At 44.1% G+C, this 22,276-nt stretch overlaps 1 protein-coding gene across 1 annotated transcript in view; it reads left to right on the top strand.

Annotated features, from left to right (window-relative positions):
- The first annotated feature begins 4,216 nt into the window (after positions 1-4,216).
- Positions 4,217-22,276, top strand: part of LOC140899390 (kinesin-like protein KIF14) — a 42,960-nt gene continuing 24,900 nt past the window's right edge. Inside the window, 12 exon segments of the mRNA XM_073314817.1 lie at positions 4,217-4,667; positions 6,889-7,066; positions 7,068-7,130; positions 7,639-7,726; positions 8,305-8,442; positions 10,454-10,506; positions 13,351-13,381; positions 17,827-17,927; positions 18,126-18,321; positions 20,620-20,738; positions 21,304-21,313; positions 21,486-21,656. Coding sequence (XP_073170918.1) covers positions 4,217-4,667; positions 6,889-7,066; positions 7,068-7,130; positions 7,639-7,726; positions 8,305-8,442; positions 10,454-10,506; positions 13,351-13,381; positions 17,827-17,927; positions 18,126-18,321; positions 20,620-20,738; positions 21,304-21,313; positions 21,486-21,656 — 1,599 coding nt within the window.

Genomic DNA, 22,276 nt, shown 5'->3' on the forward strand with positions numbered 1-22,276 from the left:
AAGAATCATGTCTCAGATAAATACATTTGAGACAATCACAGTTTGTTCATGGACAATGGGGTAGGTGGTGAAAGTTATTGAATACATTATTTGTCATGAATTATTCTCCCAGCTCTAAAGAAAACAACAAAAACCCACCAGCAACAACTATGGGTGATGATGAGACATGTTCTGAAGAAATGTCAGCTGAAGTGTATGCCTGACTATAGGTGTCAATATGCTGCAGGCTAAGAACCTGATCATTGCATGTGCTTAGCTTTACTACCATGAGTAGTCTAATTAAAATCAATGTGATTGTTTCTGGTAGGAAAATTAAGTACATGCATAAGCATTGTCAGGATTGGGACCTAACTTGCTGAAGTTGTAAACCTTACCATGGAACCTGGTCCTATTGAGTTGGGAGCAGGATCAAGTGTGAAAGATTGTAGGTTATCTCTCTAAAGCTCTGTGTGACGAGTGCATTCTGCTCTAAATGGGTGGAGAGCTGAAGGTTTCAGAGTGAGAGATAAATTCAATAGCAAAGGATTGGCCACGACCATGTAAAGCCTTTCACAGTAAGGGAACCGAAGTAAAGGGACAAAAGGAGGGTGATTCAGGAGGTATACCAAAGGAAAAGTTGTTTTAAAAGACAAGGCAAGGCAGCAGAGTGTTCACCAATTGTGAACTGGCACTCACCTCTCATGTGGATGGAGTGGGGATGGGAAGAAGCAGAGTCTTGTGGGAAGAGGAGGAGTGGGACCAGGACCTTGCGGTGGAGCGCAGGCAGGACACCTATCATTTTGACAGCAGTGTACTCTAAAAGTGGTGGGCTGGCTTAGCCTCCCCTGGCCTGTTACACCACCCGCCTATTATGTCTGAATATACCTCCAAAAAAAGGACTTCACCATTTCTTGTCTCATCCTGTACTTCTCACCATCAGCTGATCCTGTCTTTCACCTACTCTCACCAGCCTCTCACTTTGGTAAAGACTAAACTACTGGAGCTCTGGCCTCAGCAGCTACCAGTTGCTACTCCCAAGGTGGGGAGGAAAACAACTGTGTCTGCATCATTAAATATGATACATTTATGAATGGGATTATATGGACTGGATGACCCAAGAGGTCCCTTCCAGCCCTATGTCCTAGCTTCCTATTTATACAGAAAAGGAGAAGGGATCTACACATTTAAAAAATCCTCATCCATATTTAAAAAAAAACACAAGGAAAAGCCACAGGAAAAACCAAGAGAGAAAGTTGAAATTGTAAAGGGGAAACAAATGATCAAAGGGGGCTATGGAGCTTCTTCTAGAGACCTGTAAAATGAGAGCAAACAGCATAGGCACATGAAAACCATTGAGTAGAGTAAACTTGATTAAGTGTTAGACCCTGATTCTGCAAAAACTTGCGTACACACTGAATCATTTAATTGAAGTCAATGTAACTAATTGGTACATAAAGTTAAGCAAGTCTTTGCCAAATCAAGGCTTAAGACTTCCAGGAAATTAGCTCAATCCTAGTGATTACTCGTCTGATGCTGCTTTAACCAACCACCAGCTGCTGAATTTCTGATACTGTTGTTGGTTTGGGAGAGAGCAGCTGGGGTTATTAATCCAGCTGGAATATATCAAGCAGAATAGCCTCCACAGACCTTTTGAAGAGGAGAGATAGTAGAGCAGTTTGTGAGACTGTAGTGATAGATAAATACTATACCTATTTGTCTAATTTACATAGTTGCTATCCCTTATGGTTTTCTCTACTGGAGTTGCTAGGTGTGTGCTAGCAATAAAAAGGAAGGAAATGGTAGAATGTTGAGGTTGTTATTTGGTGGGTAGAGTTTGGTCTTGTTTTTCCCTGTTATGATTTTTATCATCTTGTCCTATAGGTGACTGTTCTCATTTGTTAAATTCAATTAACTTCTGGGTAAGTGTTTGGGAGAAATGCTTCCTGGCAATGAGAGCTGACTAGAGAAAAATGTACTTGATGCTCCTATCCTATGTGAGATATGCACTAGTGTTGGTGGCTAGATATTTCTGCCCTGTTGATCTCATTGTAGCTCTCTGTGAAACTAAATATTCCAGTTGATCAAAACTCCCTCAAAGGAATGTCTTTCTCTTGACAGAAGACAGTATCATCGGCTGATAGATTAATGTGACTTTAGGAGACATTTCTTTTCAACAGTGTTCCAAAGCTTCCTTGTCCAGCTAGCTATTGGTCTGCTGCCTAGGGGCTGCTTAACAGAGCTGTTCTTGCTAGTCTGCAACTGCTATATGCTGAACAGCATTCAGTCAGGAAAGTAACTGGATGGGCTTGGCATTGGTAGCTGTACTTGTACTTAACACTCTGAGAACATGTGCTGCAAACCTCAACTGTTCCTCTAAAGCCTTTGAACTTCTATATGCCTATGACTAAAAAACAAAAATTAAACTATCAAGTGTTCACAGGCATGAGTTATACAGGCCAATACATTGTGTGTGTGTGTGTGTGCGCATGCCAGTGTGATGCTGGATTAAGTCTCTGATTTCTACATCTGCAACAAGTGCCCTCTCATACCTCCCAAGGCTTGTGGTTCTTGCTTCAATGGTTGCCAGCTTTTTTTTTCTTCCCCCTCCCCCACCCTAATGTCTATTTCTTACTCAATCCGTGTGAGCTAAGAGTTTTTTGTTTAGCTTTTAACACTGTTACTCTTCTTTCAAGAGTACTTGCCAAGAGATGGCCTTTAAGCTAGGAAGTGTTTAGAGCTCTCTGTGCTGTGTTTAAATATTAATCTTCTTCTAAATGCAGCTGTGCATGTGAGGCTATTAACATTTAATGAGGCACGTCATGTTTTCTCTACCTGTTTAAAGTAGCAGCAGCCTAGCTTCTGCAGAGCAGTGAAGAGAAAATAGTGTGCTCAAATATGGTTGTAGTCCTCTTGACATAGGAGAGACTTGCCACTTTCTAGTATTTAGGATTGACTCTCTCCTGTACTTTCCTGGACTCTGGGGTGGGAAGGTGGTTTGAGACCCACATGTCCCTTCCAAACAGATCGGGGGGGACATAAGAAATGTAACCTTGATCTGACTTTCCTAGAAAACTAAATACATTCCACAAGGTTTGGATCTGGTATCAGTCTGTAACCCCCTATGATAGACTTGCTTAAAAGAAAACAATTTCCCCCTCTGGTGAGGGGCAAGGCTTGTTGGATGTGTGAACTGACAATGTGGGGCCTGTAATGAACACCACTACATCACTCATGCCCAGTGAGATGTCTAAATCAAGAGTTATTTACTAGAATTGTTACGTGAAATGAGTTTATTTACAAACCTAAAGATGTGAAATTTTGTTCTGGCACTACTGTACTCTTTTTCTTTCTTTGAGGAAAAGAGCCTGGATTCAGTAATGCCTCGTGTGAGTTTTTGAAAGGTTCATTTTAGCTGAAAAGCTCGTTCACTGCATTTTGTGAAGCATATTGCAAGAGAGTCCCTTATTATAAATATTGTCCTAGGAGATGAGTGTGTTATCTGGACAATGGTCTCCAGGCCACATTCTTGGGTGAGCAAAGATTCAGTTACAAATTATGTCTATGTGATGCAGGGTAGTGAAGGCTGGTCCATATTAACCAATGAATCCTCTGGTCTATCTACTCTTCCTGCCCACTGATTGATAAAAGGAATGAAATTCTATAGGCTTCAAGAAAGGACTATGTGGAGAACGGGCATGTATAGATTTTTCAGAACTGCCTAGGCACCTAACTCCCATTGACACCAATAAGAATTTGAGACTTCAGAACTCACTGAAGTGCTTGTTAATACTTGGCACTCTAGGGCTTGCCAACACACATCTGTTAGTGGTGGGGAGGGAGAACTTTTTACCTCCTGAGGCGGTATTTTGTGTGTGTGATTAATACAAGTTTGCCAGCATCTAGTTGCCATCTCAGGTTCTGACCGGTAAAGCGAAAACTGCTCCTTCGCCCCTACTCAGTCTTTTTCAAACCTACAAATAACTTTTGCCACTTCGAAGCTTATGCTCAAATAAATTGGTTACTCTCTAAGGTGCCACAAGTACTCCTTTTCTTTTTTCTGATATGCTATGACTCTCTTCCTCTTGCAGAACAGAATTGGAAAAATGAGCAGTGCAGCAGCTTCTTCTCAACTGAAGTCTAAAGGAAGCCTACCCCAGGTTCTTTCCCCAGTGAAACTTCTATGCTAGGTGCTCAGTCTCCAGGACACAATAGTATCAGAGTAGTTACAAATGCTGAAATGAGCAGCTTTGGTTTGAATCCTGAAGATATGATGCATTTTACACCAGAAGCCAGCCAAACATCTTGCAGACTCCTGCTGAACAGTAGTCCAATCACAGACAGCCCAAGAATGAATGCAACGTCTCAGGTGTCTGAACTAAGCTTGCATGTCTCTAATCTCTCTCCTATTTCTCTTGAAAAGAATGATAGAGCATCAACACGTTTTTCAGATGAAAATGTGCTACCAAGAATGGAGTGGATGAGCAAAACTGTCATACAATTTCTGTTTCCTCTGCTGAAAAGGAAAGTACTTAAAGATGGGACAGAACAAAGTGAACAGGATAAAACTTTTTCTGTTAAAGTGCCTATTTCAAAGAGGTGCAGCTTCCAAACTAGTCCGTCTGATGATCCTTCCCTGGTGACAAAACCAGAGACTAGCAAACATCTTAGGTGCTCTCCTGGCCAGATGTGTACTTAGGAAAATGGGCCCAAGGTGGCAAAGAGCAGGTTACCCCTCTCTGTCAAATACTTTGGTCCCTCTCCTCAACAGTGACCAGATAACCAAAACATTAGGCAGCAAAACTGCAAAGTCTCCAAAAGGTTCTGATGTCCCTAGAAAGGAAGCTGTTAAGAACACTGCAAATGTACAAAGCCCTGTACGCCCTCATGGAACTCCTGTTAGGGAACTAGCTGCTCATCTGTGGGTCGCCATGATGAGAACCTGAAAGAGTTGCGGGGGGGACATTCAGTGAAAGCCAAGTGGCTCAACCTTCTGGCAATGTGAGGCCAACATCTGGTGATTCTTCAGCCATGGATCTTTTCTGTGAAAACGGGGAGCCATGGCCATGTGGAAGAACAGTGGAGGACCTCTTCCAAAGGAGGATGTTCTGGAGATAACAGTGCCATCAGTGTGGCAGTCAGTCAGGCCACTGACCCAAAGGTAACTTTCAAACAGTGCAGTGATCTAACCCATGACAGCAAAGAGTCATATACTGAGTTCCAGCATACAACTAGAATTGCCCTTTCCAGTGCCCTTGCCCCATCTCCTTCCCCAGCCTGCCTCCAGTATGAATATCCAGTGTCCTGCCTGTTGGTTCAGCTCCCTAGATTAAAAACTGAGCATCAGAACTTGAAACCACCTCAGACTCTCAATAAACAGGGGCCTAGTTACTGGCTCCTCTGTGCTTGTCAGCAGCTCCTATTGAAGCCAGTATGATCAGTCTGTAGATGTGTTGCTAATCCTCTTCCTCTTTCCATCTCTCTGTTTTAATCTACAACAACTGAGTCATTAACATTAAACTCAGTGTTACTGTACTCTTTAAATGCCAGTGGGCTCAAGTAACATATTCCAGATCTGAATTTTGAATGCCTGGGATTTTGGTTCTGCCCATTGTAAAGATAAATGACTCTCTTTGCCAATTTCAGAATCTGGCTTAGATTTCAAATGCCTCTAAATTTTGAGGGGGTGGCTGAATGTTTAAAAATGTGCATCCAATACCTGACAGTCAAGCCTGGGTAGCAGTGGTCCTCTGTTTGGAATCAGACTTAACATTTTTTCTGATGACCTTTCTGGAGGCCAGCAACAAGAGGAGCAGCCTGGATTCTATTCCTTGTGCTGTATACTTGAACTAGACCAGTTGGTGTGCTGTCTGCGTGTATTGAGTAAAGGCACATAGAAGGATCCTACCTACTGATATCCTCTTGCTGATAATAGCTCATCTTAAATAATTAGCCTCTCACAGTTTGTATGGCAACTTCAACTTGTGTGTGTGTGTGGAGATATATACCCACACATACAATCTTCTTACTATATATTCCATTCTATGCATCCGATGAAATGGGCTGTAGCCCACGAAAGCTTATGCTCTAATCAATTTGTTAGTCTCTAAGGTGCCACAAGTACTCCTGTTCTTTTTGTGGATACAGACTAACACAGCTGCTACTCTGAAACCTACCTACAGCTGTCTGGCTCAACTTGATGCCAGACTAAGTGGGTCCTACTACCTCCAACTCAAGAGTGTAAAACTGTTTGAGTGTTCCACTGAGGCAGTGAGAGCTGGGGGCAGGAGCAGAGTTGTAGCCAAGGTACAGCCAATCCCAAGATAAAGTTTGGGTTCAGAATATTAATTCTCACATGTCAGAAAAGGCAAAGCCTGAGATGGTGGTACACTGGAACCATATCCAATGTAGGCATGCTGTGCTAGGAGCAGGCATGTCACCTGACCAAGCACAATTCATTACACTGATAGGAGATGTAGAGTTTAGCATTGACTATTACATTTAAAAATACAGCAGACTTCAAACAGCAGTTGGGTTCCAACTGTGGCAACTCAAACTAAGGCCACGTCTACTCTACCCGACTGATCGGCAGGTAGTGATCGAGCTATTGGGGATCGATTTATCTAGTCTAGTGTAGACACAATAAATCGATCCCCGATCGCTCTGCCATCGACTCCGGAACTCCACCACTGCAAGAGGCGGAAGCAGAGTCAATGGGGGAGCAGTGGCCATCGATCCCACGCCGCGAGGACACGAAGTAAGTGATTCTAAGTCGATCTAAGATACATCGACTTCAGCTACGCTATTCTCGTAGCTGAAGTTGCATATCTTAGATCGATCCCCACCCCCAGTGTAGACCAGGCCTAATTGTCTCTACAATAACATTTTTCTGACTTCACAGAGAACAGTAAGTTGGTATAAAATGTGTTGTGTCCCTTTCTGGAAAGGAAATACTGATCCATCATCCTCACACAAACAGGCAGCTGCTTTTCTCCTATGACTGTTGTTTTGGGTCTCAGAATCCAGAGGATAAGGGATATGCCCGTCAAGAAGTAGTGTACGGTCTGTTGGCCCAGCCACTTCTAGACGGTCTTTGAAGGTTACAATACTTGCTTATTTGCTTATGGACAAACTGGATCTGGGAAATCTTACACATAAGACCTCTACTATTAACTTTATAACTGCTCTCTCCAGCCATCTGAGGCTTATTTGAGGCAACAAACTAAATCCAGCCACTTGATCAGAATCTGCCACGAAGTAATCGTTCTCTAGAAAAGTTTAATTTTCAAAACCTTAGGTGGTGAAACTCCTATAACTCAACCAAAGAATCAAAAACTGTTTTAGAATGAAGCAAAATCATAAATTAATCTTTTGTAAAGACAAAGATGGCAACTGTCATAAATAACCTCTTTCTAAACTAGCTTGTGTAACAACTGTTTAGCCTATAGAATAATGAGGATGCTCAGAATGGAATTTAATAAGCATGGTGCATCTGTTTCTTGTCCCAAAGTGAAACATGATGGCTTTCTCTAATCTGTGGGGTGTACTTGTGACTTGGCCAGATGGAAATCATTTTGCCATATTAAGGACTAGAGCAAAATTGAGTGCCCTTTTCTGACTAGGGTTTTCAGCACAACTAACCATGGGTCTCGTCTTCAACACAATGACAGGCTATGCTGATGAGGTGGGCATAATTCCACGATTTTGCAAGGAAATATTCTGGAAAGTAAATCTGACTCAACAAGAGGAGGTAACATTTTTGCTTAATATTTTGTAGTAATAAAGTCTCCAGTCTCTCCATTAGAGCTGTCCAAAAATTGGCCAGGGCACCTTATGGGGTTGTCTCTCCCTCCATTAATCTGGATGAAAAGCTATCACTCCTATAAAACTGTTCTGTTTTTAGTATCAGCTTCTCCCTGCTGAGGCTTGGATAAAGACAAAATATATCAGAAAAGAGTTTTGTGCCTTATGCTAGTTTTAATCCTTCCATTTAAAAAAAAGACTGTTTCTAATAAGCCATGTTTCAGATATATTATAGGTAGGTCTATACAAATAGTATCGTAAAGGATTATCTGTAATAGTTCTTCCTATTAGCTGAATTGAAGATAGCATTTGCATCTGCACTAGTGACAATGATAAGCTTAAAGCTTACGTAACACCAAATGTGCACAGGGCTATATGGTATTAGGGCCTGGCATTGCATATAATGTAACTTTTTGAGATGGCCAACTACATAAAATGAGCTGCTCCATTCAGAATGCCCTGTGTTTGAACGCTAAAATGGATTTTTGAATCCCTTCTCTCCCCCTCTCCCCCGGTCCACCCCAGTACTTGCAAATGTATTCTTCTCCCTTATTCCAACAAGTGAAACATCACATTGAGTTGAGTTACTCTGAGGTATACAGTGAGCGGATACATGATCTCTTAACATCATCCAAAGATGCTAATGCCAAGAAGAAAGCTCGAGTTTGGAAAATGTTACATATTTACCTGCAATACTGAACCCCAGCTGTAATGCCCCTCCTTGCGACGAAATGGGGGCTTGATTCTTTCCTGATTGATTGTATGTGACCTGGGCCATATTGGGCCAGATTTTCCCTAGAGCTCTAGGGAGGAATTCTCCCTTCCATTATGGTCCCTTTAGCTAGCCAAGGGAAAATCCCCCTGGTGTGAGCCTGCATCAGGCAGCCATAGGCTGTCCTACACAGGTCCCCTCAAAGCTCAACATTGACAGTGTGAGGTGGAGCCATAGTTCTCTGTACTATGGAGAGTCTGGGACAGGACCCGGTTGTGGCAGGCGCAGCATGAGGTAGAGCTGCATGACATACAATAACATTCTGTGCTCCCTAAATTACACTAGGGGCTATTTCAGCCACCAATCTTCCAGAATCCTGAGGGCACAAGGTGGCTTAAACCTTTATCCTCTTCCCCCTGCCCTATGCCTCCTGAAGGTGTCCCAGAGTCCCACCCTTAACTGTGCAAATGTGGTGGTAGAGGCAATGGTCCCAAACAACAAGCCTGTGCCATTAAACCAGTCACACTTTCCTGCTAGTTGAGGGTATCTATGTTTTGATGAGCTGATAGTAACTGTGAGCCATTTGGCAAGAGCCTGCCAGAGACCATGCCTGTAGCTTTTGGTTCCACCTCTCTCAGTTGTTCCAGTTTCATAGAATCATTGAATATCAGGGTTGGAAGGGACCTCAGGAGGTCATCTAGTCCAACCCCCTGCTCAAAAGCAGGACCCATCCCCAATTAAATCATCCCAGCCAGGGCTTTGTCAAGCCTGACCTTAAAAACTTCTAAGGAAGGAGATTCCACCACCTCCCTAGGCAACGCATTCCAGTGTTTCACCACCCTCCTAGTGAAAAAGTTTTTCCTAATATCCAACCTAAACCTCCCCCACTGCAACTTGAGACCATTACTCCTTGTCCTGTCCTCTTCCACCACTGAGAATAGTCTAGAACCATCCTCTCTGGAACCACCTCTCAGGTAGTTGAAAGCAGCTATCAAATCCCCCCTCATTCTTCTCTTGCGCAGACTAAACAATCCCAGTTCCCTCAGCCTCTCCTCATAACTCATGTGTTCCAGACCCCTAATCATTTTTGTTGCCTTTCACTGGACTCTTTCCAATTTATCCACATCCTTCTTGTAGTGTGGGGCCCAAAACTGGACACAGTACTCCAGATGAGGCCTCACCAATGTCGAATAGAGGGGGACGATCACGTCCCTCGATCTGCTCGCTATGCCCCTACTTATACATCCCAAAATGCCATTGGCCTTCTTGGCAACAAGGGCTCACTGCTAACTCATATCCAGCTTCTCGTCCACTGTCACCCCTAGGTCCTTTTCCGCAGAACTGCTGCCTAGCCATTCGGTCCCTAGTCTGTAGCTGTGCATTGGGTTCTTCCGTCCTAAGTGCAGGACCCTGCACAAGACTAGTCAGACTAGTCAGAGTCCAGTAGGAAGACCCTCCTGGGGCTCACCTATCTGAGCAATCACTAAAATTCAGCTTGGGACAAGTGTCACTTCTTGCCAAATGCCTGGCATTATTCTTATTGCAGCAGAAGTTATCAGTGTGGCCCTTAATGGAGGGGAAGAACATGCTTGGGAGTTCAGAGGGTTCTGAGTGGTGGTACTCAAGCACCTGCATGGGAGAATCACTCCCTGGATCCTGATGGTGGTCTTACTACTGCATGCTGAAGCAGAGGCCAAATCTGGGACTGTTAATATGGGGATGGGGTAAGAAGCTGGAGGAGTCCATTGTAGTCAGAGCAGAGACTACAGGCTTCGCTGCTGGAGGGAGAATCCAGTGTGGGAGAATGCAAGACTATTAAGATCTCTCCTTCAATCTTTGCTTGGCGTTTTCTATCATGATGTGTCTAAATTCCCAAGGTGTCCACCTTTCATGCCTTGCTATTGCTTGTGTTAAAGAAATAACCCTAATGTAATTAATCTTCTCACACACACCCCGATTTAGCTGAAAGTACGAGAATATCCAATCCTTGGTCCTTATGTAACCGGCCTTTCTATGTAAGTATAGTCTGTTAATTTTTTTTTTTTTAAGGTAGTACAGTTTCACAAACTCCTGCATCAGTTACCATCCTCCTGCCTCCACACTGTATCTAGTACAATTGTCCTACTTTTAAAGATACACTTCTGTTTGGGCAACAAACTCCAAGTTTACTGCATGCTCAGTTGTAAAAATGAAGACTGACTCTACATCTACACTACAAAAATAGCCCCACGGCAGTGAGTCTTGGTGTCCGGTTAAGACTTAGGCTCACGCTATAGAGCTAAAAATATCCATGTTAACATTCCTGCTCAGGCTGGAGCCCAAGCTCTGAGACCTGTCCCTCTTGCTTGGTTTCTGAGCCCAGGCTCTGGCCAGAGCAGGAACATCTACACCACTATCCTGAGTCGGTTAGCCAGGCTGTGAGACTTGTTGTCGTTTGTGTGCAGGGGAGGTGGGGTGTGTGGGTTTTTTCCAGTACTGACATATCCAGAGATTTCTGCACTGAAGTCAATGGGTGGCTCACAGGTATAACAACAGTTTGTCCCTTACTGTTTAACTTTCCTTTAAACTGTCTAAAATGAGAATCTTCCCAAATCTAAACTCCTTCAGGCTTTCCTCTTGGAGATGGGAGGGCATCTAGAAACTTGGAGGCAGACATCCCCCCACAGTCTTGATTACAGCCTGGAACTGGTGTTGGATCTGACAGGATCTGAGCTTCCGCGACTGCTGCTACTCAGAGCTGAAGTCTGAGCAGAAGTGCAGATGACCCCTTATCCTGATGAGGCCTTATTTGAGCAGTAGCCTCAGTCTAATCCAGCTCTAAACAGACTCCAAAACTTTTCTCTAGATCTCAAGATGTTGCTCTTCCCCTTCATGGTCAGACCAGTGAGCAGTTCAGTTGTGTCCTGTAGGATATAGAAGGGTGCCTCACTTTCCCACTGGGAAATCGATAGAGTTGGGGTGCATGAGGAGATGCTCCTATAACCTGGGATAACTCTGGGGTGTACAGGAGAGAAGCCTCACCAAAGAGCTTTTTAGGTAGTAGGCTCAAGCTTCTAAAGCCGTCAGGGCACCAGGTATCCTGCATAGTGTTACCACTAGTGGAGTGTCCTGGTGGAGAGAAGCTTAATTGTTCCAATCAAAAAGCAATGTATATAATGGCTTAACAAGTTCCTTTCAGCTAAGCCATCCTGGAAAGCTGACACTTGCTATTAACAGCAGGCTATCCACTGAATTATAGCTCTTAGCCCAAAGGCTTAGAGCTCTGGACACAAAGATGGGCCTAATTATAGGGACTCCAGACAAGTATCTGCACATGAGACCAAACTCCTTGATACTGATCTATTAAAACAGGAAGCATCGCACTTGACAACTCTCCAAGGTTTAAGCAGAGGCTGCATTAATTTCAAGGGACTAGTATTAACAGTATTCTAATCTCTCCAGCCCCAGATGAAAAACAGGGTTAGCTCAGCTCAGCACTGTGCGTGCTATGTAGCTGCATTGCACTCTGATCAACATGAAGCTATCTCATTGATTCTGCTATTACGGTTCTCATTGTAGAATTAACTGGAAAGATTATTTCCAAGTAAAACAGATAAATACATAGCACTTACATTGTGCTTTATCTTCAAAACACTGTGTGAATATAGTTAAGAATTATCCCTACAAGATAAGAAGATACTTTCATTACAGATAGCAAAACTGAGGCATATGGGTGGTGTGATTTGACCAAGACCCTGCGACAAATTGGTGGTACCTTTTGAGACTAGAACTCAAGAGGTCTGGACTCACATTCCCTGGCTTAATCAGTAAACAATGGTTTCTCATACTGCAAGAAGTCTCTTCAGAACTATTGCATATCCTGCTGTTGCAGGAGTATGTGACTCGCACAAAACAGAGAATGCAACCTCATGGCACACAAGTTGTGCAGTGTTCAGACTGACTGTATCCAGACAGCCTAGAACTGGCTTCTTAAAATCAAAATGAAGCTCCTGTACTTGTCTCTCAAAGATGTGAAAGGAGTGGCTTGCTTTAGGGGGTGGAAAACGAGAACTCCTAAGTGTTGCTAGTTCTGGATGGTAGCGTCTCATCAGCTGGACTCTGAGGAATATGCTGCCATTTTTGCAAGGCAGCATGACTCTTATGGGGGAATGGGGAAAGGAAGCCTGAGATTTGGAAACACTGGAACAACCTAACCACTGTGGCTGCATCTCTTAACTGTTCCTGTAGTTAACATTAACTTCCAAACAAGACCCTGCAGTCCTGGGCACTCAGTGTTTGCACAGCTAAGGGCTGCGTTAGTCAGCTGGTCAAATCTGGCAGGCTAGACCTCATTTTGGCCTCCTTTTCTAACACAGAAAATATTGCAGGTCCCTCATGTGGCCCAGCTGTCTGGCTCAAGATGGAGGGCTGCCTACTGGGAGCTGTGCTCACTACAGGCTATGCCTCTGTGTTTCCAGATCAGGGTGACCACGCTGTGGGACTCCATAAGCCTGCACTTCAACATGTGGTGTGTATTGCTCTCTCGACTCATTCAGCTAATTTCCCGGACCATGCTGGTACCTGGTAGCGAAAGGAGACCATCGTGCTGCCAGATGCTCTTTTTAGTCTAACACAGTTTTTCTCTTCTCTTGATAAAGTTAAAATAAACAGTCTCTGGAGTGAATTAGAGGCATCAAAATTGGATTGGCATCCAAACCGTGGAGCAGTTGGTGGTTGGGAGTCTGGGGAAAAAGAAACAGCAGGCTTTAGCTAGAGGGGACAACAGCTTTATTTCCCTCATGTCCTTGACAACGAAGCAGATGTCCTACAATTATTATTTTACCTTCTAGTAATATAGTGCCTCTTTCCTATCCTCCCAGGTATGTGGCTGGCTCTTTTGCAGATGTCCAGGTAAATCTGCCTTAGTTCAAAGCTCTGTTAATGCATCATTAGCTCCATCTACTGCTCTCGTCTTCCCTGCATCTTTATTCCTGACAGGGGCTAACTGGAATCTAAACTAGCTATTTCTGCTTCTCTCCAATCACCTTTATGGATGGAAATAAGTGTCCATCCTGTTGTGAAATGGACGTTAAATATGCCAGGAGCTTGCCTGCTGTCCTTAGCCAAGCCATCTTTTCCTCCGCCCATTATTGTGCAGTGGACTCGGTGCCAGCTGCCTTTTACTTGTATGATGCTGTGTCCTGTTGGAGATCCCACCGTGCTGTATAGCACCTTTACGGAAATGCAAAATAGTAAGAGCTTAGATATTTTTCAGGTTGGGGAAATTTGTGGGGGATGGGCATTATTTGCCTAATGGCAATACCCAAGATCAAATCCCCTTTATAGTAGGTGCCGTACAGACACAAGACAGCGCCTGCCTTGAAGAGCTTACAACGGAACTACTACAAAGCAGCTCAAGTGATTTGGGGGGGGGGGGGAGTGGGGGAGGAGAGACAACCGAGGCACAAAGTGAACTGATTGGCTCAAGGCCATGGACCAGCTGTATGGCAGGCTTGAGAATAGAACCTACATCTCCAAACTGTCTAGTGTCCTGTCCACTGGACCATGCTACCTCTGAGTGGTAGGGGAACAATTTTTTCCTCAGTGTGTGCAGGGGGTGGGCAGGAGGGGGCAGATCAGCATATGTAGGCAAAACTTTGGGGTTGCACCTCTCAAAAGGAGGTTGTGGTCATGCAGTACTTCCTAAGGCCACTGAATAAGTCTAATCACAGACTGGAATGGCTAGAAATTGTACTTTATACTGCCAAATGGTATACCAGTATTGACTTGGGATGTGAGACTGAGCTTGGTCCTTCAGTACAGTGTGAACAGATGTCCATGTACAACAAAACTCAGCTGCTTTCCCACAATGCTCTCTGCTTTGCAATGAGGATGAATTAGGTAAAGAGGGACAGCTTCTGGGTCTGAAGCACTGGGTACCTGAGTGGCTCTGTCTCATGGAAATAAGTCAGATCTCTTGCCAGTGACTTGCTCACTCTAGAAAGAGAGAGAGGGAGAGAGAGAGAGTGTGTGTGTGTGTGTAAAAACAACATTTAGGCCGTCTGTTTGTCTATTGTATTGCTGTGTTTTCTCTGGTAACCTGGTGACCGTGCCAACACCCATAGCTGCCTCTGGGGAAAGAGTGCCAAGTAAAATGAATAGTTAAGGTACCAGGCTACTAAATGTAAAAATGCTCTGATGTTCTGTTGCTCAGTCATTCAGTTCACCTGCACAAGCCCTTTCCCAAAGGTGAAGATCTGTATGCAAAAGGGGATTTCAGTAAAATTGAAACTATGGCTCAACCTGTCTGCCCCCCTGACAGTTTAAAAGGCTGTGGAGCATATCAGTGGCATTAACTTACTGAAGAATGTACTGTACGTGAATCCTGGGTAGCATCAATATTTAATCTTTTAGTTGTTGCTTAACTTTCAGGGATGACTGTGGGGCAGGTCTTAGGGGAACAACAAATGATAATTTGGGAATTAGCTGCAGTAGTGCTGTTGCTGTGATCTAGCCTGGCTGTGTTTGGGCTCTCGGGGCTTGGTGGATCTTCCTGTGAAAATCTGTCAGCAGGAAGCGTGGCACTGCACAGTATCCTGCAAGATGTGTGGTGACTCTGTCGTCAGTGTCCACTCACTCCTGCAATCCCTTCTCATGTGTGGGGCGCTGCGTGGTGAGGTACTCTGGGTGCTGAATGCATTCCAGGAGCTGGTAGTATTTATCAAACAGGGTACTGAAAGTACAAATCTTGGCACTTGCTTTGTCCTGGAGAATCTGCCAAATGCCTGCTGACATATCTAACTCGCTGAATAATTTTGTGCTCCTGCCATTTTAGCAAACTGTCCATTCCCTGTGGGCAAGTGGAAATGTTCCCATTTAATGTTCTTGTTCATCTCCTTTGGTTTGAGGCATACTTTTTTTTTTCCTCTCTCTCTACAATCCCTAAGGAGTGAACCTCTTCTCCTGGGTCTCCTATGGATGATGCCATTAGCTGTCATGTTTTGCAGCTTTGTCTGGTCTCTCGTCCAGGGCTTCTGGACCATTTCATGTGGCATGCCTTTCTGGTTCTTTCTTTCCATAACAGTAACTTATGCCCTCTTCCAGCAATTTCAGTGCAGTTGTTTGATGGATGAACCTCCCCCATTAAATCTTATAGCAATGCACATAACATTCTCCTCTGAAAATGCAGAGGGTTTCTGTCTCTCTAGCTTGCTCTCCTAATCTGTATGCAGTGTTGTAGCTAAGTTGGGCCCAGGATATTATCCACACAAGGGTGGACCAAGTTGGTCCAGTAAAAGATATTATCTCTCCTAAACTGAATTTTTATGAAAAAAGAAAAGGAGTACTTGTGGCACCTTAGAGACTAACCAATTTATTTGAGCATAAGCTTTCGTGAGCTACAGCTCACTTCATCGGATGCATACTGTGGAAAGTGTAGAAGATGTTTTTATACACACGAACCATGAAAAAATGGGTGTTTATCACTACAAAAGGGGGTCCCATTTGATAAATGATAAACACCCATTTTTTCATGGTTCGTGTGTATAAAAACATCTTCTACACTTTCCACAGTATGCATCCGATGAAGTGAGCTGTAGCTCACGAAAGCTTATGCTCAAATAAATTGGTTAGTCTCTAAGGTGCCACAAGTACTCCTTTTCTTTTTGTGAATACAGACTAACACGGCTGTTACTCTGAAACCTGAATTTTTATGGTATACTCAAGGCCTAATGAAATAGGCATGCTTGATCTCATCTGTCTCTACTTCTGCTCTTGATTTTTGAACTGTCTGGTCAACACTTGTCTCTCCTTCCAATCTCAGTGCTTAGTTCTAATGTCCACCAAGCTCTCTCCTGTGCGCTGGAGATAGGCATTTGTTATGTTGGCCCAAAGAACTGAGGTCCTCCAGTTGTTCCTATCTATCATCAGAGAGAGAGAGAGAGCCCTACTAGCTAAGCTGCTGGCTATAACTATAAAATAGACTATCGAATATTCTGTCAAGGCAGCATCAGTGTACTGCAGTGTAAGCAATGCCATAGATTCACTGTCCATTTATCCCATCAACGGTGCTTGCAAATAAGCTTTGAGACTTCTTTTTTGGAAGAACGAGATTCACTAATGAATTGTGTTTCCAGGTCAACTATTTTCAAAGCCTTTAAGAAAAAAAATGTCTAAGCCATGCATCTATTGTTTCCCCTCTCCTTGGCTGTTTCCACAGTTCATCTGGTTAATTCTCTTAACTGACCATGGAAATCAATTAACCTGCTCCATGCTGAGACTGACATCCTCTGCTAAATGGAACAAAATTGCTCCTTTCTCCAGTCAGGCTGAGAATGTTGGGGGGTGGGGGTAGGGGTGGAGGGGGAGAATGCTGCTTCTAGGAATAGTGAAGCTGATCAAAATCAACAGAAAGCAGATTTTTTTTTTTGAAGTCTGAGCCCTTCTCTTCAAAACTGCATATGGCACTGCCATGCAAAACCGTTCCGATTTGCAGGGCACATTAGGAGCTGGCTGAATCCAGAATTCGGGAAGGGAAGGAGGGGAAAATCACAGGTGAGCAGAGAGAGAACCAGCTTAGGGACTGATTGTCCTTGTCTGCTGCAGCTGCTCTCCAGATTTGCTGCTAACATGTGGTAGCCTGGAGTTTGTAATGGGTATTTGATAAGGCAGAGAAATAAGTGGCTCCCCTTACCCGCCAGAGCAATTGAGGTGATATCTTGAACCGCTTCCTAGACTAAAAGGGGCAGCAAACCCAGTATCCTGGGGGGGCACTTCAGAACTAACAGTTAATGTGTCCTGACACAAACCTGTATCAGCAACACCTGCAGTCTCTTGGTAAGCTGCTATGTCCAGGCAAGTCTTAAACAGCAAAGTGTCACACAATAGCTTGGAATGCAGTCTCATTCCTTGGAGCTGATGTTCTGTTCTGTACGGGTGCTTGTATCTCCCTCCTTGCTGCAGTGTCTGATCGCCTTCCCATAGCGTGCAAAGTGATTAACCTCTGTCTCGTGGCTCATTCTTTCTCTTCTCCCTAATGGCGGGACTGTGTGCCGTGTGGGGACTTGTTTTAATGTCTGTCTCTCTCCATTGGAGAAGGCTGGACACAAGTGCACCCTGCTGTTGAAAGTAGACTGGGAGGTTAGTAATGACCCTTAGCTTCTGGGGGAGTTCATTTCACACTATGGGACTGGCTCCTGGAAAAGCTGTCTCCTGCATTCCCGCTCCACTGTGTCTGTGGAGCAAAGTGTCAGCCGCGACCCTCAGACCGGGCCCAGGCTATTGCGTGTGGTGGAGAGTAGCCATTGAGGGACTGTGAGCAGGATCAGTGTGGAAACTAATTTTTGCTTCTATTCTAGACCTGTCTGGAACTTGGAAACAAGCAGCGAGCCACAGCAGCCACTAGCATGACTGAGAGATGCTCCCCCTCTCACTGTGTTCAAACTGGTAGTGGCTCAGAGTAAGGCGAGCGATCCCATTCCCTCCAGTCTGGTGACTCGGGATAGGTCTGGGATTGTTCTCAACTGGCCCCTGGAGTCTTCCCATACTGGCTTTAATAGCTCCAAATCTTACTGCACAGGCATGAAAGTAACTGGACTAGCGTGCAGACTGCTGCCTAGCCATGTGATGATGTAGCCCTGTCCACTATGATTTGAAGGCTGGAGGCAGGAAAGATACTGAATGTTCATACGCTATGTTCGGTGGCAACAAAATCTAATCCCTTGTGTGGTCTTGCAGAGATAACACCTGGAGGAGAAGCACGTACTCACGTGGTGGTAAGCCACGTGAATTTGGTGGACCTCTCAGGAAGTGAGCGTTACAATTTACCACAAACCAGTGGGCTGAGAACAAAGGTTGGGTGATGCTTCTTTCTTTGGGGTGGGAGAGGATGGGAAACTGTCTAAATCCAAATGCAAAATCTTCCACTGAGTTGGCATGATGTCTATGAAACTCCAAGGGAGCAGTAGCAACCTTGGAGGAACCATTAGACCTAGAACTGGGAGATCTGGGTTCTGTGTCTCCAAGAGGAAAGCCAATTAAGTGTGACCCTGGTCCTCTACTTATCAGAGTCCCTATCTGATACCTACCTCGTAGTGCTTGGATAACAGATTCTTGGCTGGAAAGTGCTGTAGAAGTGCAAAGTATTGATAGGTTTCAGAGTAACAGCCGTGTTAGTCTGTATTCGCAAAAAGAAAAGGAGTACTTGTGGCACCTTAGAGACGAAACAATTTATTTGAGCATAAGCTTTCGTGAGCTACAGCTCACTTCATCGGATGCATACTGTGGAAACTGCAGAAGACATTATATACACAGAGACCATGAAACAATACCTCCTCCAACCCCACTCTCCTGCTGGTAATAGCTTATCCAAAGTGATCACTCTCCCCACAATGTGTATGATAATCAAGTTGGGCCATTTCCAGCACAAATCCAGGTTTTCTCATCCCCCCCCCCCCACACACACACACAAACTCTCTCTCCTGCTGGTAATAGCTCATCCAAACTGACCACTCTCCTTACAATGTGTATGATAATCAAGGTGGGCCATTTCCAGCATAAATCCAAGTTTAACCAGAACGTCTGGGGGGGGGGGAAGGGGTAGGAAAAAACAAGGGGAAATAGGCTACCTTGCATAATGACTTAGCCACTCCCAGTTTCTATTTAAGCCTAAATTAATAGTATCCAATTTGCAAATGAATTCCAATTCAGCAGTTTCTCACTGGAGTCTGGATTTGAAGTTTTTTTGTTTTAAGATAGCGACCTTCATGTCTGTAATTACGTGACCAGAGAGATTGAAGTGTTCTCCGACTGGTTTATGAATGTTATAATTCTTGACATCTGATTTGTGTTCATTTATTCTTTTACGTAGAGACTGTCCAGTTTGACCAATGTACATGGCAGAGGGGCATTGCTGGCACATGATGGCATAGATCACATTGGTGGATGTGCAGGTGAACGAGCCTCTGATAGTGTAGCTGATGTTATTAGGCCCTGTGATGGTGTCCCCTGAATAGATATGTGGGCACAGTTGGCAACGGGCTTTGTTGGAAGGATAGGTTCCTGGGTTAGTGGTTCTGTTTTGTGGTATGTGGTTGTTGGTGAGTATTTGCTTCAGGTTGGGGTCACTTTGGATGGGCTATTACCAGCAGGAGAGTGAGTTTGTGTGGGGCGGGGCGGAGGGTGAGAAAACCTGGATTTGTGCTGGAAATGGCCCACCTTGATTATCATACACATTGTAAGGAGAGTGATCACTTTAGATAAGCTATTACCAGCAGGAGAGTGGTGTGGGAGGAGGTATTTTTTCATGGTCTCTGTGTATATAATGTCTTCTGCAGTTTCCACAGTATGCATCCGATGAAGTGAGCTGTAGCTCACGAAAGCTTATGCTCAAATAAATTGCTTAGTCTCTAAGGTGCCACACGTACTCCTTTTCTTTTTGCAAAGTATTGATGTTAGTCTCTCCTTGTTACCTCTATCTGAAAATCCCCAGTCCTGACATCCTGCTATTGATTAGACTTTTCACTGACTTTTCTCAGCCAAGTAGGTGTCTCTAAAGCATGATGGTCAACTAATCCCAAAATGTGAGCCTCCAAGGAAAACCCCACACTTAAGCAAGATGGATTATTTTAACTCTGAGAACATGGATACCCTTTGAAATATCTGGAGCTCTGTGGATACCATGTTGAGAAAAGTAACAGTATAAAACTGGCACACCTTACTCCATATATTGTATGTTTCCTCTGTGCCATATCTGCTTACTCTACTGACAGATGAAGTCTGCTGCTACAGGTAATCCAGCAGAACTAATGCAGTTTTGGACAACTGAGCTGGATTCTGTGCTGCCACATGCATTGTGAATTTAGCTGGCAGCTTGGTTCCAGTTGCTGAATTTGACTAGGGCTGATGTGAGAATCCAACTGGTAGCCGCACCTCTAGCAGCATGTAAAATTTGCTTCTGATTTGCAAACTGGATCTGGAAGCTATTGGGAGAAAACAAGTCTTGGGATCCAGTTCTCATTTACATATAATGATGGAATGCCATAGCTGGGATCTGAAAGGCAGAAACTAAGTTAATTCAGTTAGCTTCTGTATCAAAATCCCCTTCTGGCTATTACATTACCAAATTTACAAAAGTAACTGCATCTTTCCAGGAAGGTGCTAGTATCAACAAGTCCCTGCTTACCCTCGGGAAGGTGATCTCTGCACTATCTGAAATGTCCCTATTCAAGAGAAAGTGCTTCATCCCTTACAGAGACTCGGTCTTAACCTGGTATGGCAAGGAAACTCCTGGCACCCTCACATGGCTTTCCCATTAAAATCCCATTCTGGGCATGCTTGTTAAACATCATGGGTTTGTAACTGAAACGGAGCTGTCCTACAGGATGGCTGATGGAGGTTTTAAAGCTGGACTGCAAATTCAGATTTTGAAAAAAATAGTAAGGGATTCTTCACCAAAGTCTTAGTCCAGCTGGTCTCTTGATATTGCTCCTTAAAGCTTTGCATGCTAACTGAATCTGTGCCTAAGTCTGTATTAGACACCTGACCTTTAATAAAATAGAATGAAGCAAGATACTAAAATACCATGGGCATTTTATAATTTGCCCAATACTGTAGTATCTGAGTGCCTAACAACCTTGTAGATTATTGGGCCTAATTTTAAAGGGATATTTTTGCATAGTTCTGGTTTAAAAAAGTCTTTATAAACTAGCAAAAGTGTCTTCTCTAACTAGTGACTCTTGTACCTCCCCGTTACATTTTCACTTTTGCTTCTGGCTCCCATGTGAGCTTTTCTGATCAACATAAGTGAGGTACAAAAGTTAATGCTAAACTTCTAGGCTTCTTAGAGCCTTAACCCTAGAGGCTATTGCAGGAACTAGTATTCCACATGGCACTGTCCCTTTAATCAAGGGTGGGATAGAGGATGGGTGGATTTGGAAACTGGATCTTGCTGCCATTTCCCCAGTGACTCGTGGTCACTGGTAATTTGTCTTCAAAAGCCTCAAAGCAGATTTAGTAGGAGAGCCTTGGTGGTAACTCTAAGATAGCCATCATCAGCCCAACCACTGCACACGTCAAGGAAACTCTGAGCATGCTGCCCTACGCCAGTCAAGCTTGCAGCATCATTAATGTGGCCAAGGTCAATGAGGATTCCAGTGCAGTGCTGATCAGAGGTATGGTGCTGAGAAGCGTCTCTTATCAGCCTGTGGTCTGGGGTTGATGCCTACAATGGTACAAAATGAAGGGAGGCAAATTATGCTGATACCTTGACATGACAGGGCAGTAAGTTAGAGGGACCCAAAGGAAATATTTCCTGAAGCCGAGAGTAGCTATCTTGTGCCTCTGCTGTATGGAGCCAAGACTAATACTGTGACTAGCTGCTTTCTTTTCCTATATTTAATATTTGCCTGAGAAATCTCCTACACTAGGGTATTGTACACATTGACCAAGTGCACCAGGGGTTTTTACTAGAGGTGGCCAAAAGTGACGCGCTCTGTCCAAAACCAGTGTTTGCTGCAATTGTTCCTGTACCCCAGGGTACCTATGTACTCTGACGACTCCAGCGAACACATTCACGAGCCGAAAACTCCTGTAGCTAGCCAGGAACTACTGTAGAATGTCCCACAGTGAATTTGTACTGGGACTGGAAGCAGGCAGAGAGATCCTCCGAATAGTGGAATAAAAGTACTATGTGATTCTCTTGTATCCAAAACTGCTCTACTTTCAAACCTCTCACGTTCCCAATGAACTGCTAACAAGCTGCAGGCAAAAAACCTTTTATCAGAATTATTCAAATAATTCTGTCACTAT

Source organism: Lepidochelys kempii, chromosome 16, assembly GCF_965140265.1.
Source record: "Lepidochelys kempii isolate rLepKem1 chromosome 16, rLepKem1.hap2, whole genome shotgun sequence".
Classification (NCBI taxonomy): Eukaryota; Metazoa; Chordata; order Testudines; family Cheloniidae; genus Lepidochelys; species Lepidochelys kempii.